The sequence below is a fragment of the Psittacula echo genome, assembly GCF_963264785.1.
Source record: "Psittacula echo genome assembly, chromosome: 10".
Taxonomy (NCBI): Eukaryota; Metazoa; Chordata; class Aves; order Psittaciformes; family Psittacidae; genus Psittacula; species Psittacula echo.
The window spans coordinates 6,515,178-6,533,723 of NC_137741.1; the positions used below are offsets into that span (position 1 = coordinate 6,515,178).

The 18,546-nt window shown below is 39.0% G+C and overlaps 2 protein-coding genes across 3 annotated transcripts; one reads left to right on the forward strand and one right to left on the reverse strand.

Annotated features, from left to right (window-relative positions):
• Positions 1-392: 392 nt before the first annotated feature.
• MPHOSPH10 (M-phase phosphoprotein 10) lies at positions 393-7,991 on the reverse strand. Its single transcript, XM_080626450.1, has 11 exons — positions 7,907-7,991; positions 6,557-7,190; positions 5,109-5,251; positions 4,530-4,704; positions 4,103-4,244; positions 3,611-3,678; positions 2,798-2,935; positions 2,507-2,617; positions 2,161-2,268; positions 1,322-1,552; positions 393-582 (listed from the first exon to the last, which is right to left on the reverse strand). The coding sequence occupies exons 1-11, from the start codon at positions 7,981-7,983 to the stop codon at positions 433-435; spliced, it is 1,977 nt and encodes a 658-aa protein (XP_080482576.1). The 5' UTR covers positions 7,984-7,991; the 3' UTR covers positions 393-432.
• A 1,652-nt stretch (positions 7,992-9,643) lies between these two features.
• Positions 9,644-18,073, forward strand: MCEE (methylmalonyl-CoA epimerase; the record flags this gene model as incomplete). 2 transcript variants are annotated; one of them, XM_080626473.1, is made up of 3 exons in its annotated part: positions 9,644-9,716; positions 14,289-14,629; positions 17,921-18,073. In XM_080626473.1, the coding sequence occupies 3 exons, from the start codon at positions 9,644-9,646 to the stop codon at positions 18,071-18,073; spliced, it is 567 nt and encodes a 188-aa protein (XP_080482599.1). The 2 variants fall into 2 exon arrangements, with proteins under 2 accessions (XP_080482599.1, XP_080482600.1); XM_080626474.1 differs by having other exon boundaries at positions 9,644-9,674.
• Positions 18,074-18,546: the final 473 nt, after the last annotated feature.

Here is an 18,546-nt window from a genome sequence, read left to right on the forward strand (position 1 = left end):
CATTTGCCTACTCGAGTTACTGCAGGGTTAAAAAGCTTTCATGTCCTCCCTCTTGGTAATCACGATTTCAAAAGATCATTTCCAATTTATAGCACCTGGATACATCTTCAGTTCTTCAATAAATGTTATTCCTGCAATAAATACAGAGCTATTACAACAGCAGATAGAAAAGCTATGGCCCAAAACAAACTCTACAGCCAAGTGTTCCACATGGTTATGTGTTTGGCTGTGGCAAGAAGCTTTGTTTTTGGAATAAAAAGACATAATCAGACTTCTCTGTTGGAAAATAAGAGTAAAACCTAAATAAAAGTCTCTACCACGGTGTAGAAGTTCACAGAACATAAGAGGATTGACAGAATAAAACCTCAAAAATGAGAATTTATGTAGAAACTTTTTAATATATACAAAATGCAACATATGTAAAAAGGTAAATTACAATTTCAGTTTATGAACAGAGGTTGCTGTCTGCTTCTTCTGTTTCTTCTTTAAGTTGCTTGCATCTTTGATTTGCATTTTTACTTGATCTTGCAGTTGAGAGAAGAAGGCCTGGGATGATTTCAAGACCTTGTCTTTACCTTCATCCTATCAACAGACAATACACTCATTATAACAACACATTTACAAACAGTATCATTATACAACTTAGTCACATATAATGGTATTCAACTTAAAAAAAGTAATCTGATAAATACTTTTCAAAGGATGTTTTTCACTGCATTCTTATACCACTCCTGCCATTTAACAAATAAAAAGTATATTCCCTTTCTAATCAGCAATTAGCATGGTAGGTTAAGAACAGGCAGCAGGAATGGATCCTTGCACAACATGAGCTACAACATATCTGCATTTTGTGTTCCACTCTCCTTTTGAAAAGTAAGCACTTTCTAGAAGTATTCAAGAATATTCTAGAAGTAATCAAGTTATTTTTCCTATTAGTTTCTAACACCTTAAAAATTCAGAATTAAAAAATAATTTATAAAGGCATCATAGGTGGCACACAGTTTTAATGTTTTATAGTATAGTTTGCATATACACTATGGATACTGTATATGCAAAACAAAATCTGATGAGATTACCACCAAGGTTGGGTGTTAAGCAAATACCACCTGTCTACAAGGATTTTTGAGGCAATGGAGAGAGATTAGGAGATGTAGTTGTGACAAAAGGGATGTGAGGGAAAGAAAACCTGAACTTCGTAATTCTTTTATCACAAAGTTCCCTTTTCCTTTTCTCTTAACTAAATATTATCGATCCTTGGGATTTTAACATTGTTTAGCTGGGAAAGCCCCAAGCTATATAGGACTGCTTAAGAGAGCCCTACCTTGAGCAGAGAGACTTTGCCTTCTTTTGTCAGCCTTTTTAATGTTGCTGCAGCAGCTTTTTTGCTAAGTTTTGTGCTTTGTTCTGGTTTCATCTTTTCAAGAAGCTTTTGACGTTTCTCCTTTTCTCTTTGCTTCATACGTTTACGAAGCTTCTTCTTTCTTCGTTCTCGTTTTTTGTCTGTGGGAGTCTTTTCTGCATCTGTTTTTACATCACCAGCTTTGTTCTTTTCCTAAAGAGAGCAAGATCTCCAGATCCATAAGTGTGCAAAAGAAAAGACTCACTTCACAATACTCAAATCTTAGTTTTCCGTTATTTCAAGCATTCAGCCAGCTCAGGGAAATGCCGCATTGAGGTAAAGGCCAAAAACCAGCAAAAGTTGGGAAGTGAGTTATACAATTGATCAAGGACATGCCACTTGCTCCTCCCTATTGTTATTTAGCTTCCATCCAAACACCTATATACATGCGGGAAAATAATTACCATAATGTAATATTCAAGAGCAAAAACATGATGATCTTAAAGGTCTTTTCCAACCTAGCTGATAGTATATTATGGCCTAGGGTAGACAAAATTAACTCTTTCCCCTCCTTCCAGTTATCAAAACCCAAATCAAACAAAAAAAACCCTGCAACAAAATACATCCCCCCAAAGAAAACCCCAACAACCACCAACTAAAACCCCAACCAACACTAAAACACAAAGCTGGAAGTTCCACAAGGTGAGGAACCCAGGCTGAAAAGGGGGCAGAATCCTTCCACTGATCTGGCAGCCAGTACACCTTTCTACCAACAACAGAGATCCCCTCCCAATCCTTAGGTGATTTTTACTGGTATTTACCTTGATCTCCTCTGGTGCTAAGAGAGCAGCATCACTAACAGCAACAGGTGCTACTTCTTCCATACTTACAGCTGGAAGGTTTGAAACTATTTTAACTTCTGGCACAGGCTAGAAATAAGGAAACATATTCAGGACTCAGAACACCATCTCACAGCAGCTGACAGCTAACTGAAGATACTAAATATCTGCATTTATTTAGAGGCAATTACAGCACATTTAATATGAAATAAAAACAACCACACTAACACTCAGTGTTTCCTTTCCTTTCCTTTCCATTTCCCAAATTTCTTTAAAGTATCCCATTTCAAAGTGGGGGAACCCAACTTTATGAAACTTACGTACTTACCGGTTTGGGTGTGAAGTGGAAGTTACAAAGCGCATCCAGTTTCTGAAAGAGTGAATCCATCATTTCCTGAATTTCTTTGTGTTCAGGATTTTCTTCCTCTTCAGTCTTTTGCTGCATTAATAACGCAATATTACTGCAATGTCATTCATAAAGCTATTTTACTTGAGTAAGACTGCTAACGACACAATATACAATTCAGAACAATTTTACTGGTGAACACTCAGAGAAAAGATTAAACTGCTTCCACAAAGCTGAACTTCAAATCAAAAGGAAAGACACTGCTTACGTTACCTGGTGAAGTTTCATGTATTCTTGCTCATAGATCTCAGCGAGACTCAGTTTACTCTTTTCAGCATCCAAAGTGATACGTTTCTTGTATTCAAAAGCATCCTCTTTTGGTTTTTCTTTTGGTACTACATCATCCCATGCCTGAGAAAGTTGTGCAACTACAGTCAAATAACAGGTGCTACAGCTTATTTAGAACATTTTTCATATTACTTATGTGACATATTAACTAGTTTATGCATGTAGCTTCCCAGGAACACATTGTATCACACTTTCATTTGAAGGAAAAAGAAAAAAACAAACAGACAGCTCAGACAGCTCTAGCTTGTGTACTTTTCTTTAGTGGACTGGGGTAAAAATTGCATAAGAAATAATGAATGTGTCATGTTCTTAAATACTCTCACCCATATGTACCTTCTTTTTTTTTCCTGTTTAACTAACAAGCCTCAACAAGCTGTGGGATACAAATCTTCTATCAGTACCTTTTAAGGAAAATTAAGTAAACAATGGAGTTTGGGTTAGTATTCAGAATGCTTGGAGCATGACAGTTAAGGTAACAGACAAAATTTACAGACTGACTTTATATTCCAAATAAACTCCTTACAGTTTTATCTCCAAACACTCATTTTTTTTGAAGCACACCAAATTCTAGCATGTAACAGGCATGTAAAAATAGAGCTCCTTAGAAATACGGCAAAAAAATATAGCAACCAGTTGCAGAAATCAAGATAACACCTAACAGTTTAAGAGCTTCAAACTCATCCTTCAAATGTGCCCTGTGAATCAATCTGTGTGAGAAACAAGTAGGAAAAGACTAACCTCATCCAATATTCTTTGTTTAATGATATCTTCAAGCTGAAAAGTAGTTTCTTCCGTGATCACAGGTGCTGAGAGGAGAAAGAGAATAATTTTAAGATTAATGTTTCTCCAGCAAGAAATATTTTTTGTTCTACAAAGCATAAGCTTTGTAGAAAGTAAAACCTTCACAAAAATGTGCCAACTGAAGGTGAAGTAAATAAATGTTTTCCTCTATCTTGAAGAGACTAATTATATTATGTAAGGCTTCTAAATTACTAAATCTGCCACCAAATTAATAAATGTTCTGTTCAGTTAAAAACGAGCAAAAAATATTACAGTTTCACCACAAAAATGCACAACCTCAAAAACACACCAAGAGGTTTAACTTAAGTGTTTTGTTATCCTGCTCTTGAGTCCCTGAGTCACAAATGTTTTCAGCAAAGTCAGAGGGTTTCAAGAAAACCCAACACGGCACACAACATGCTTTCAGGAAAGCCCTTACTCACTACTTACCCATTCGGACTGCATGGTCAAAAAGTACTGTTTCCTCCAAAAGGCTGTTTTCAGGTCGTTTTTGTCCAGTCACTTCTCCTTTAAGCTGCCAAGGTTTCTCCTCTAACAACTCGTCTTCTAAACTTTTTATTTTTTTGCTCATCTGAAAAACATAATTTCCTAAGAGGTTTAAAACACAAAGCTCTCAAGTAAACTTAAGGCAGGAAATTAATACTTATTTCAGGTACTTTAACTCCTCCTCACATGAGGATAGGGAACATATGGTTGCATCTATATCTGGTATAGAGAAGCCACTTTTTTTTTTTCCTTAATTTATAAATAGCCTCTTCATATTTGCCAGAGACCGAACAAGCTACATGATCAATGAGAAAAAAAATAAGAATTGGCCACTGTTTTGCAGGATTAGCAAAATAAAGGAAACAATTACCTTTTCCTGTCTCTTCTCAAAAGATGACTTTATTTCACTGGGATTGCTGCCCCTCTCTAACTGCGTATCAGTAATATCTTCTGTTTCACTGTCATCTGGCAAACTAAAAGTAACTTTTTTGGAAGCTTCTTTACTTCTCATATTCTCCACCATCATTTCATTCATATCCTCAACCCTGTAATATCAGAATTTAATATAAAATAAAGGTCGAGAAGCCTCTATAATTTTTACATGAAGGTATTTCAGCCAGTAGAAGTTTACCTGTTAAACTAATGCACACATAAGAAATACAAAGGCAGGAGACATTAGGGAAATTTCTATATATTAAAAATAACTTTCAATAACTGAAGTTACAGCTATTAAATGATTTATTCAAATAAATGTCAAGAAACAATACTCAAAAGATAAGCAAATGAACTACTTTTTAAATCAGATGACAATGCAAACCATGACCATGCAACAAGTAACAGAATGGCAAACCGTGACCAAAGTTAAGCCTACAATCACACTTCATTTTCTGCTTTATTTCAGTGTACAATTACAAGGACGTTCTTAACTGCAAATAATGCATACACTTACTCAGACACGCTTTCTTCATTCTGCTCTTCAATAGCACTGTCCGCTTCCTCTTCCTGATCATCTTCAACATCATTAGCTACTAAATCATCATTGACCGCATCAAAGAAGTCTTCGTACGTCAAGTCTCTAGCACATTTAATGGGCTAAGAAGGGCAAAGGGAAAACAAATCAAAACAAACAAAAACTGTTAAGACTGACAGAAGTCTAACAGTATCCTGTCTTAAAGGATTAAAGTCTTTAGCACCTGGGGAATAGCACTACCAGACCGCATCTGGAATACTGTGTCCAGTTCTGGGCCCCTCAGTTCAAGAAGGATAGGGACCTGCTGGAGAGAGTCCAGCGCAGGGCGACAAAGATGATTGAGGGAGTGGAGCATCTCCCTTATGAGGAAAGGCTGAGGGAGCTGGGTCTCTATAGTTCGGAGAAGAGGAGACTGCGGGGGGACCTTATTAGTGTATATAAATATATAAAGGGGGAGTGTCATGAGGATGGAGCCAGGCTCTTCTCAATGGCTAACAATGATAAGACAAGGGGTAATGGGTATAAACTGGAACACAAGAGGTTCCACTTAAACTTGAGAAGAAACTTCTTCTCAGTGAGGGTGACAGAACACTGGAACAGGCTGCCTAGGGAGGTTGTGGAGTCTCCTTCTCTGGAGACATTCAAAACCCGCCTGGACACATTCCTGTGTAACCTTATCTAGGTGTTCCTGCTCTGGCAGGGGGATTGGACTAGATGATCTTTTGAGGTCCCTTCCAATCTCTAACATACTGTGATACTGTGATACTACCTGTGTAAGAGTAATACATTTTAGTGAAACATTAACCTGTGTTAGGGCATCTAAGTAAAGCTAATCTCTTGTATAAGTATTTAAAATATTCTACCACTGAAATTCATTTCTAATTTCAACGTATACAGAAGTCAAAAAGCATTAGATTTTGCCAACTACTTGTCAGAATGCGTACATGTTCCCTTGTACCTTGGGCATAGTTCTTACTTGCTAGTGGGAATCTCTGGTAACATTAAATAATAAAAGATTTATTTTCAAAACAAGTGCTAAGAAACTTAAATTAGTTACAAAACCAGTCACCTTAGAGATCTCCAGCTACCAGATGTCAATGCTGAGTGACACATCTTTTTAATTTGCTGGGTTACCAGCAGTTCTGCAAGGTCATTTATTTCTTGCGACATACTATACTATCTCTTCCTTTATTCATCTAAAAACACGAGATTGATCTAGAGAGTATGTTCTTCTATACTAGGACATTCTGTCACCAGATATTCATGTTAAATAAAATGAAGCTTCAGAAGTAACCATTAGTCATCTAATCAATGCTAACTTGGAATTTTCTACTCAAAGCTCAACAATTTATAATCATCCTAACAAATATCAGGTCTTGATTTAAAGGAAAATAGATATCAGAAAATTAATTTGCTGATATTCTTACTTTGACTGTAGATTCTTCTTCCTCATCATCTGAGATGATGTCTTCAAAATAATTAATATCATCTTCTTCCTCCCTGTTTTCCTTCTCTGCGTGTTCTAAAAAAGCTTCCATCTCAGCCAGCTTGAAAAACTTGTCATCCACTATAGATTTCCTTCCCATTTTTTTCAGTGTGGTTTCCTTGGCCGTTTTAGTTTCTTGCTCCAGTGCCTCAATATCAAAGTCAAGATCAGAATCCTCATCACTGCATTTCTGAATTATGCTTTCTTTGAGTTTACTTTGCTTTTCTTTAGCTTTAGTTTTATCTTTTGTATTCTTCTGTTCAGTTTCTGCATCCATTATGGTGTTTTCCAATTCCCTGTCGCTGCTGGTCTCTGCATCAGAGTCATTCTCTTCCTGATCTGAGAGAAGGCAAAGACCTTCATCCTTGGCATCCCTTGCAATGGACTTCTTGAAGAAATCGAGAACTTCCTTGTTCTGGAGCTCTAGCTGCTGCCAAATCTGTTCTTCATCAAAGTTTTCTATCACCAGCTCTTTGAGAGGACCCCCACGAACTATATTACTTCCTAGAGCTTTATTCAAGTCATAGAGAGTCTTTGTTAATGCTCTGAAGTCAGAAGACAAGCCATCTTGCACACTAGAGTAGAAAAAAAAATAAATAAAGCTTTTAAAAGGGCAAGTTAGTATTAATTTTTTATTTTCTATTTTGCAGAATTTACTAGCTTTCATTCATTTTGCACCTTCCATTAAGTTAATCACATCGTCATGCTGCAGCTCTTATATGCTTAGGTGTTTTGGTGCTACACAGTAATACCTTTTAACAATTACTGCTGATGCTTACTTTCTACACATTTCTTGGGAGTACTACTAGTAAACATTCCTTGAAATAAAGCCATTATAATTTCATTACAGCTTCATTACAATTAGTGTATAAAGTAGCAACTGAAAAGAATATTCCACCCTTATACATAGTTGTATCTTACTGTACCTTGAACTTGGGGAAGTAAATCGTATAGCATTAGACACCTCAGACATCCACGATACGGTCCCTTGACTTTAAAAAGGCAAGTCCCTATCCAAGAAGCTGAGAAGTAAGGCATTTTCTTCTCTAAAGCCACCCATGCTTCAGCATAGCCCGTAAAACCGAAACCTGTCTCACAGCTCCAGAACGCTGAAGGACGGACCCCCCAGGTCTCGCCGCTGTTAAGAGCTCCGCGGCCCCTGGGCGGCCGCCGGCCGTCACGCGGCCCACCGCAGACCGCCGAGTCCCGCGCACATGGCGGAGTAGCCCCCGCGCACGCACGGTTCGGCACTGACGGCTCTCGACCGCTGCAAGGCTGCACCCCGCAGTACCTGAGGAAGCGCTCTGGACGCGCCGCAGCGGCGCCCGCCACCCTGAGGCACGTCTCCAGCCCCTTCACTGCCGCCATCTTCCCGCCCGCCGAGGCGCATGGAACAACCTGCCAGCACCGCCCCCTTGGGCGCGGGCTGTGCGCTCCGCACGAGTCCCGCGGCCGACACCGAGGTTCCGCACACCGAAGTTCCGGCTCGGCTTCCTGCCTGTGCTGCTGCCACAGGGGCGCCTGGGTTGCTCATGTCACAGCCGCTGCTTTCGGAGCGCCTGCTCGCCTTCGCACTGAACCGCCAGCAGGGTGCTGCGCTCTTTTACTGATGGCTGCTGCTTCCTCGCCTTGGAAGAGCGTGGTACTGCTCTGGATTGGGATGTTCGTCAGCACTGGAAACCCTCCTCTAAATATAGTACCGCTACAGTCATCTTTGCAGTTTTGTCTCTCTGACCTACATACAAGGGCTATTTTGGAACCACACATTTCCAGCTGATTCTGTGAGCAAAACGCCCGACGTTACCTGTGTGTGCAAGCTCCCAGCTAGCTGGGCACCTATTCACATGCCTGTGCCATTAACAAGCACTGCCAAGTGTTCAACTGCTTTGTTACCTTACATCGCATGGTTTCCTCAAACTTTATTTTGTGAACTCAAATTAAGCAGTGCACCCACAGACTCTTGTGAGGAAGCTGCAGCTGGGGGGGACAACCCGTTCCATTCCTCTTCCATGCTGCAAAACACACCGACAGTGGCTGCCCGCGTCTGCATTCACCCAGCTGCTCCCGGCCCCAGCCATCCACAGCCGTTCAGTACCTCTATCCAAAACTGTGGCTGGCCTCTTAACTTTGCTCTTGTGACTGCCTCTGCCGTTCCTCTTTTGCTTTCATGTTTCCTTCCTACCAACAGCAGAAGTCTTTTTAGCATAAGGAAAACAAAGCCCTGCTATGCAATTCCTGTGTGCCTTCTCACTGGCACTTTGCACCGTCAAAAAGCCTTTGTGTGGAGCAGTGCCCAGCCAGCAGAGGCCTCAGTGCGACCTGTGCCAGAGCTTCTCTGATCAGCATAAACATATCTGACACTTTACAGCCTGTGTTGGAAGCAAAAAGCGTCGTTCTTGGGACTTTTAAATACCCATTTTGACTACTGACTTTGATCTGCAGTTTTAATTATATCAGATTTGAAATGGCATAAGCTGGTTATGCATTCTGTATGTACCACAGCACCTGCCATGCCCTATACCCCTGACACGACAGGGATGCAGCATCAGAAGACAGCCTGCTCATTGTCCCGAATCTCTTTTCACAAGTACTTTAGTCAGAGAACTTCCTCTCTCTACAGGTGTTCCTTGCTATCGCTGGCCTCTCTCTCACTTCAGACCAGCGCAGGAAACGGCTCCGAATCCCTGCACAGCCGCCTGCCCGCACTCAAGCCGCACGCTGCCTGGCAATGGGCGCCCGAGGGAGCCCTCTCCTCCCGGGAAAGAACCGGGCAGCTACGCCCGCCAGCCCAGCGAGGGCTAACGAGCCCCTCGCCGTGACACGGCTATTGCCGCTGCCGGTGCCCCGGACCAAGACGCTCCGGTGGCGCCGGTCCTATAAACACAGCGCCGAAGGGGTCGCGGCTCGGGCGTGCTTTCAGCACCGCGCGGCTGGGAGGCGGCGGCCGCTGCTGTGGTGACGGCAGAAGGCGGCCGCTCCCCCGGACAAGGCCCCGCCTGCCGCGGCCGGGTCCTGTGCGAGCGGCGAGATGGCGGCCTCCCTGGGTCGCGCGGCGGCCGGTAACGTGGGCGCTGGGCGGGCCGGGGCGGGCGGCGGGGCCAGTGACGGGCGGCCGCGGGTCACGGTGCCCGCTCCGGCCTGGAGGTCTGGCCCGCGGCTGCGGGCAGCGCCGCTTCGCGCGGGGGCCCGGCGGGCCGTCAGGGCGGGACCGCGCCGCCCTTGCCTGCCGTGCGATGCGGGAGCGGGTCCGAGGCTCCCGGTGACAGCCGTACAGGCCGTGACAAACCAGAACTGCTTTTATAAGTGAAAACAAGCCCTCATGATGCAGATGACAGACACGTTAACAACGGGCATTCTCAGGCTTAGAATAGGCTTATGCGGCAAACTCTAAGTTCAACACTTTAGCCACAAGGAACAGCTTGTCTTTTTTAAAGTACAACCTGGAGGTCAAATGCAGAATAATTTCCTGATCATTAGAATTATCTGGAGTGTTAGCTGTCTTAGTAGTAAGGGCAGGTTAAACTTTCTGTATCTAAACCACACTCGGTAGACTTCGAGAGAAAAGTGAATAAGAGAGTCAGTGTTTCAGTGATCGATCCAGGAATGAAAACACCTTTGTGCAATTGCACTTTGATGGAAGAAACCAGAGCTGCAATAAAGTGACTCTCAATTTCTAGGAACTATGGAGCCCATCTAATTCCCAGAAAAACATCTCCTGCACGGAGGAAAGCATCACTTGGATGGCCTAAGCCTTGTTGGCTGGCCAAGTTTCCAAAATGCTAACATCACCTTGAAATTGTTGGGATTTAAGAATGGGCAGACAGCCCCCATATACCAGATTCCTTATGACCATAACATCCTCTCCATGCCTGGCAGTTTCTTTCAACCTCAGGTGGTTGAGAACAGAACAGTGCCCAGTGACAAGGTTCTTACTGTGACCCACAGTTGTATAATCTCCCCATAGAGAACATGACTGAATTCAGTTTAATTTGGCTTGTGTTTGATGACTTAGCCAAGTAAGTCAATGATCACTGCCCCACATAAGGAGCAACAAGCCTTTGAATAAACATTTGAAGGAAGAGGATCTTATTTTATGGGGTACTTCAGATTTGTTACTTCACATTCATAATCTGCTCTGTTATAGAATGTAAGCCTCCACTGGTACAACTGTGCATGTTTAAACTCTGATGTGCATAATACTAGTAGATGAGTGAACCATTAATAGAATAAAGCCCAAATAAATAAATTTAAAAATATACTTCAAATGAAGCTGAAGAAGGTGACATACATTCTGCAGTATCACTGAGACTAGGAAGCCAGCAGTCGCGTAAGAGAGTAGGGTCAGATGAATCTTCTCTAAAGGACAAATTCAGATTTGGCTGCCAGTGTTTGAAAAATAAGTTCTTAAAAAAACCCTACAAGTAGGGCAAATGATGTATATACCTGGAGAAGCCACTGCATGTGTGAATTGAGTCAGCATATGCAAGTTTCTGAAGCAGGGCAGATACTTGGATGGATGCGTTTGTCAGAATATCCACTTGCTTCAAAAGAAGCAGAGAAAGTTGTTTTTTTTAACACTGGAGAAAGTTAAGAATTACTTGAATAATTCTGCAAGTCAGTTGAGAAATACTTTTGTCATTGAAGAATTTAGCCACAACAGTTAATAGGAGTAGGTTTTGATATATGCATAAATATAAGTGTCTCTTTCCTGAAACATGGAAGTGGTGGGGTTTCAATCTGAAGTTTTCTGAAAAGCTTTCTTTTTCACTGCAGGGTCATCTTTTCATTATTGGATTAGAAGAAGAAGATGAGAATTTTAAGTAACTAACCTATAATTGTTACTAATCTATATAATACAAGAAAACCACAAATGGTTTTTGTTTAATCTCAGACAATTCAGGCTGGTAATTATGGGTTTAAAATTAAAGCTCTGTATACGTATGACTAGAGCTAGGGTAAATTCACAAGGCTTCTAGAATAAAGTAAAAAAACCCCACCAAACCTGCAGAAAAAGTCCACTGCCTCTACATACTCAGAGGAAAAATATGGAGAGTTCTACCACCCAATCCCTAATTAAGTGAGAGGAAGAAACAGATGCATAAATAATATTGTCATATGGGTGGGCATTTCAGTATCTTTGACTTTATAAGAATTCTAGAAATACACTTTTTCAATCTGTTATCTTTCCAGATGCCACACCACAAGAATCAAACATTTCTTAGGCAGAACACAACAGAAGTAGCATTGTCTATTCTTTTAGCTATTGCTTCAGTAATAACTGAGTAACAGTCTGTGTTTCTAATTTCTGTTGATTTACAAAATGCAAATTAAAATATACTAGGTATGTAGTCATACACAGTATGTGAAGTACAGCAAGATTTACAGATGAGAGATGTAAAAAAAGAAGGGAAAAATCTAGCCTTTCCCATCCATACAGATTGTTTGAAAAATCTGTATTAGTAGTCATTTCCACTGAACTGTGGTCTGTTAATATTTGGAAGGAATGAAACAATAAAAGGCTCTAGGGAACACAACAAATTATATAGTAAGTGATCCTTATCTTTCAAAGGATATTTGTGTTTTGGAGAATACTGACCTGTAGGTGGAAGAGAATCTCTTGCTTCAGCAAGAACTGAATCAGGATATTTCTGTGTAGGAGTTGCTAGGGTATTATTTTTTATCATTGAAAAGTACTTGGAAAAGTTTTTTTAGAAAAATAAAAAGTTGACAAGTACTTGGAAATACTGCTTTACTATGCCATTATGATAGCCTAAAGGTAACCAGTGAAAAATGATTTTGTAGAACTTTTGTCTGTAATGAAGGAGATGAAAGGATGTACTGTGTGAAGGCTGACAAAAAGTACTCTAGGGCAGTCACTTGCAGAACTGAGCAAGTTTCTGGAAATACTTAAAAGTAGGATGTTGATTTAGTATTCTCAAAAGATTCTGAAGAGACTTACTTTTGTGGTACTAAGTCTTTGGAAGTGTGTACATTGCAGTTTTAAGTCTCAAACACACACAAACACTTCTTCCTTCATCACAGCACAATGCTCAGAAAGGCTTAAATTCAAGGACTGCATTAGTTGTCTTTGTGAAGAAAAATTAACTATAGTTGTAGAGTCTTGAATTCCTGTGAAATTGTAGTTCTCATTTTCATTCAGTGAAGCTACCAGCTTAATTACAGCTACTAATAATCTTACTACTAACCTTACAGAGTACGAAGAGTCTGGGAAAATGCAAGCCAGGCTATCCTTACTATATTGCAAAGCATCAGAATCTCATTGCATGTTTGGCACAATCTCTTAGCAAAATAGCACATTTGTGACTTTAAAGCTAAGAATGACTCAAAGACTTCCAAAAATGCTGAGATGCCTCTAGCTTGGCCTTGAGGCACTGTGAACTCTGACATGGCCTAAAGCAAACTGGCATGAAATAAAAATGCAGTTTTTATGAATATATCCCTTCATCTAATTCTAATTCTGGCACTAGAAACAACTAATATGATGACAATTTCCCCCCTAACCTCTCCACGTTCTAAACTCAGATTAATTTTTAACGTAATTAATTTGTAAGTATCCTCATTTTATATCCTTTTCTCAGTGTGGTGGTTTGGGTATTTTTTTAAACAAGGAACCCTAGAACTATTTGTAAGCAACACAGCAATTTGACACAGATAGTGCAAAGTTCAGTACTGCCTTGTCACAGCAGTCAGTGAAGAGTTCTGGACATATCTAAGCAGTTTTTCATGACAGTGAGTTTCTCCATAACTTCTCCATCTTTTGTCTACATGTTAGCCCTTACCTTTGTGTCTTATGGTCATCCAGTATTATTTATAATTAGGTTTTCATTTATCATGAGCCAAATCATATTCTTTTCCTTTTGTAAGTCAGACTGTAGTCAGCGACACTTGTTACATTTAAAAAGCTATTATGATTTTAACCTTTAAGGATGATCTTCAAAATTATTATTGGTCAGTTGGTCATAATATTGTTCACAGTACTTAGAACTGAAATATTTCTAAGCATCTTGAAACAGATCAGTGAAACAAGTATAAGACCTGTATGGCATGTGAAAGGTAAGAAGGGCAAATGACTTAATCATCTGAGAAAGAGGAAATAAGAAATCGTGATATTTTTTTGATTCCTTAAGCTTCAGCTGCAACAAGACATTTCTTTCCTTGCTAGAGTTAGTTCTGACAGCTGGGAGCTGAAGTCCTTTCTTTACCTTCTGGATCTTGCAGTATCACTTCTGTCCAAGGTTTTGTCTAGGTTTTCTTACTTATTTGTTATGATCTCTAGATGAATAGGCGTACATCATTTCTTTCTCTATTTTGTAAGAAGCTTTGAAGAAATCAGAAGTATCTTTTAAGTACATTATATAGTTGAACATTACATTTGGCCATGTATTCCTCTTTTTAACAGTCACGTGTAAGCATTTACATCAAATTTGTGTTTGGTTTTAGTTTTGTTTTTTATACTTCTGAATAATTTCAGTCTCTGAAGAAAAATTTAATTGAAATGTTCATACTACAGTATAACTCTGTCCTTGGTCTCAGCTTTGCACACTTGTGTGCTTATGACATAGGAGTTACATAGGCCTCATTGAAAGGGGATAGAGCAGATATTGATACTTTCTCCAAAACACTGTATCTCTCCTATTCACTTTTTTTTTCAGGGCTTCTTACCAGATTACGGACTTCAGTTACCACAACACGAACTCTATTACCATCCAGTTCCTGTTCTCAAAACATTCCAAGCTGTTTGTGGAAACTGGGCCGACTTAATCATGTAGCGATTGCAGTACCTGATTTGGAGAAAGCTCAATCCTTGTATAAAGATGTGTTAGGAGCACAGGTGAGCGAGACTGTTGCTCTTCCCGAACATGGTGTCTACACTGTTTTCGTGGAGCTGGGAAATACCAAACTGGAACTTCTACATCCTTTAGGAGAGGAGAGTCCCATTGCAAGCTTTCTGCAAAAAAACAAGACTGGAGGAATGCACCATATCTGCATTGAGGTATTTTAACACAATATAACATGCAATAAGATAGAGACATATATGCATAATTTTCTCATAGGTTTGATCTGTCAAGAACAAATACATAAAACTGTCATATTTGTGAGAATTTATATTGTATAAGAAGAAGTCTTAAACATGACTTTTTCCATTTTGGAAATCACATGAGCTATGTGATATTTTATTCCTCTTTTAGGCTATAGAGATGAGTATCCAGTGTGGAAGGTGGACAAGCCCAAGGGCTTGTGAAGAGTGTTTGACAGATGTGAACTTCCTGACATAGAAAGGACACACTGGAAAAAGATGTAGTTTTAAGTTCAAACTAAGGCATGATTTAGATTTTCAGAAGTTTCTTTCTGTTTGATATTTAGTTGATAATTGTATACGGAAGTCAAAAAAGATTGACAGTTGTACTTACCAAACAGCAGTAAAGTTGCCAGAGTTCCTTCTGTCCTATTCTTCCTTGTCCATCAAAGAGAGATTAGTCTGGAAGTACACAAGATGTAAAGGTGCTGGTAAAGTACTAATATTATAAATATACTCATGTTTTAGTGTAGATATTTGATGCAAAGTGTCATGCTGCTGCCTGTGATGTATGTTTTTAATATTTTACAGATCTGAGTCTTGCAAGCTTTATTATTTCATGCAAAGTGTCATAATAAAAAATAATGGGATTACTGATGTAAAAATTGTTTTCAGAATATATCTATTATGACCAGTGTTTGCAGTTACATGCTTTCTTTGAAAATTGATAAATTTTGCATACACAAAGGCATTGCAGGTTTTTTTACATTGTTTGACTGTTTGCAGATATTCAAGAATAAGAAAATGAATGCTGTTTAAATTGACCATAAATTGTATTGCTAGGCAGTTCTGCTTTAGAAATGTTTTGACCTCAGCTGAACTTAGGAAATGGGGACTGTAGAAGAAAGAAGCAAGTGGCAGTAAGACAAAAAAAAAAACCCTCCAGTCCTCTCTAAGACCAGTGGACTGACTTACAGGTACAGGGAAGGAAGTTGTAGGTATTTCTCAGCAAAACCAGGTCAAAACTCCCAAGACTTTCAAGTATATGCAGTCCCTTTTAAGATGTTTAAAGAAATACTTTTTACCAGCTGAAATAGTTCTATGTAGATTGGTATCTTGTATGAGAGATGATCTTGTTGCATATAAACCAAAGATGGCTGCCAAGAGAAGTCATACAGCTAGTTATGAAACTTGAGAAGAATGGAACACGCTAATTATACCACATTGGACAATGTAGAAGTGTTGTGTTAAATAAGAAAATTTATAACTGTATACAATAGGTCAAGCAAGCCAGGGGTCATAATCTAGCAGTTCATTCCTGTTAATCAGGTGAGCTAGTGCTATTTCCAGCCAGATTTTCCTAAATGAAGTCTTGTAAATCACTAATAGATAATTGGGGTGGAGAGGGAAAGATTGTCCTAAGTCCCTCATGTTTGTCTCCATGTAAAAACAAATGGAAGATTATAGACTAATTTACATAGAGAAAAAAGCTATCCACTGTTGACCTGCTGTTTAAGTGGGACTGAAAACCACTACCATAGTCAATCAAAAAGATATTAACCTCCCTCCTCCAATTTTCCATTCTTCTCACAATGGAAAATCTTACTATTTCAAAGATATGTTTTCTTCTGAAGCTGAGCAAAAACAGTTCTCTGAAAAACTGTAAAAGAACTTCCATGTTAATTGACTGTTCATCTGAAATAAAAGAAGTATTTTGTAGAAATATCTCTCTATGAACAATTTTATTGCAAAAAGCTGAATTGTAAAAATTCTTTCCATACTGGAAAGGAAGCCTGACAAGTTTATCAAAATGTGCTTTTACTTTCTTCCTTCTGTCTTACTATTCAAAGGAAAATTTCAGACAGAAGTTTTGATAGGGTATTTGTTTCAGACAAAACTAAGCATTTTAAGAAGAAATTAAATTATTCCTGACCAGCTATAATTGAATTTAGGACCTGCAAAGAAAGCATGCTGGACACTTGTAGAATAAGAGAGAAATCCGATCCTGATACTCTCCGAACATGGATGCACCAACAGGCTTTCCACTGTTTATTCTCTCTGCTTCCTCAGGATGCAGTAATTCATTCCGGCTGAGCCCAGACATAGTTCTTCTTCTGGCCATCTCTGCAAGACAGGAGCAGCAGCTGCAGTAGCTTTTCTGCTTGGGGAAACAACCTGGAGGGGGCTGTGGCACACATGACATGTACTGGTTTATTTTAGATGAAACTTGACAGTCACTTTTTTTTTTTTAGCAGACTGGTAGCTCTGTGTAGGAAGAACTGTAGCGAGTTCAGAATTTTCATGAACAGAACTGGTGCAAATGAGTAGGAATTAACTGATGTCTGTTCCTCTGAATTAAAGCTAGGTATTTCCTTCTTCCCTGCAATGGCTTCATGCAAGTTTATTCACCAAGTTATGTCCAGACATCTCAGTCTTGAAAAATGGCAATGGTATTATTTTAATTCCAGGTTGTTATTGATTATTGAATCTTGGATTCGCCAAACTGAGTGCTAATTTAATTATTTCAAAGAACTAATGCATTTATGGTTTGAGAAGATTCAAATTTCATCTGATGACATGACATCGGACTTAAGATCACATTATGCAGCATAGATGTGGTTTTGTTAATTACATATTTCTGCAGGAAACTGTACTGAAATATGTTAAAAACTATGATTATAATCAAGCTCAATAGGAAAACAGGTCATATTCTGGGTATGTTTCTGATAATTCTGAGGTTTTCTTAGTAAACTTTATGAAGCTTAACCTACTCAGAAGGAAGATACATAAATCTAAAAGAGGTTTTCCTTTTACCTTCTGCCAATTGCCTTCCCTTTTACCAGCGTCTAATGAGTTCTGTCATCAATTAGATAGGGAGGCATTCTTCTTTAGTTATTGATAGTTTGAAAGCAGTATGATCTTTTTAATAGTAGTGCAGACTTCAGATTATTTATGGAGTCCTTATCAAGTAACAATATAAAATTATCAATGGGCTTTGTGCATGAGTGATTCTTTAATAATTTCTTAAATATAACACAATCTATTTAAACAATATTTTATAAAATCTTCAAACAACAAATGCAAACTTCTGTAGGATTTTTAAGACTAGATGTTTTAAAACTTTTATAATTTAATTTATTTTCAGAATTATATTAGAATTTAGAAATAACATTTTAGTAAGGAATTACATTATTGCTCCTAATTGTAGAATCTGCATAATACAGTGTAACATGTTAATTTGTGTGAACTGTATTTTTCTTTTATAAGGTTGATGACATAAAAGCGGCTATGACAGAACTGAAGAAAAAAAAGATACGAATATTGAGTGACGAGCCAAAAATAGGTGCACATGGCAAACCTGTGATTTTTCTTCACCCTAAAGATTGCCATGGAGTCCTTGTGGAACTTGAGCAAGCTTGAGATGTAATACTCATAAATAAAACAATAGATTAGTTGTGAAGTTACTGAGCTGGTGCTGGGAATATTGATGTGATATTCACTCTTTACAAGTTCACTGTAGTTGCCATGGGTTAAGTACAGCTTTTGTGTACTGAAATTCTGCTACAGATTTAAGGTTCTTTTTTGTTGTTGTTGATCTGATTTTCAGAATTAGTATTTATATTTTTTAAATTCCCTGTGATTCTAAAGACAAACACATAAGCCAAGTAGCAATTTATGTTCTGTTGCCTCATGTTTGCAGCATGATTTTACCTCTGTAACCACAGAAACTGTACAATTTCTAGGTCAACCCACATTATTTTGTTCTACATTTCAGAGCAAAGACCCACTTCTCAGTGACAACAGTAAAGCTTGGCTATTCACCTTAGAAATAAAGAAAAATGAACATTATATTTTCTGTTTTCATCATTCACAATCTGTGCTTCACACTGATT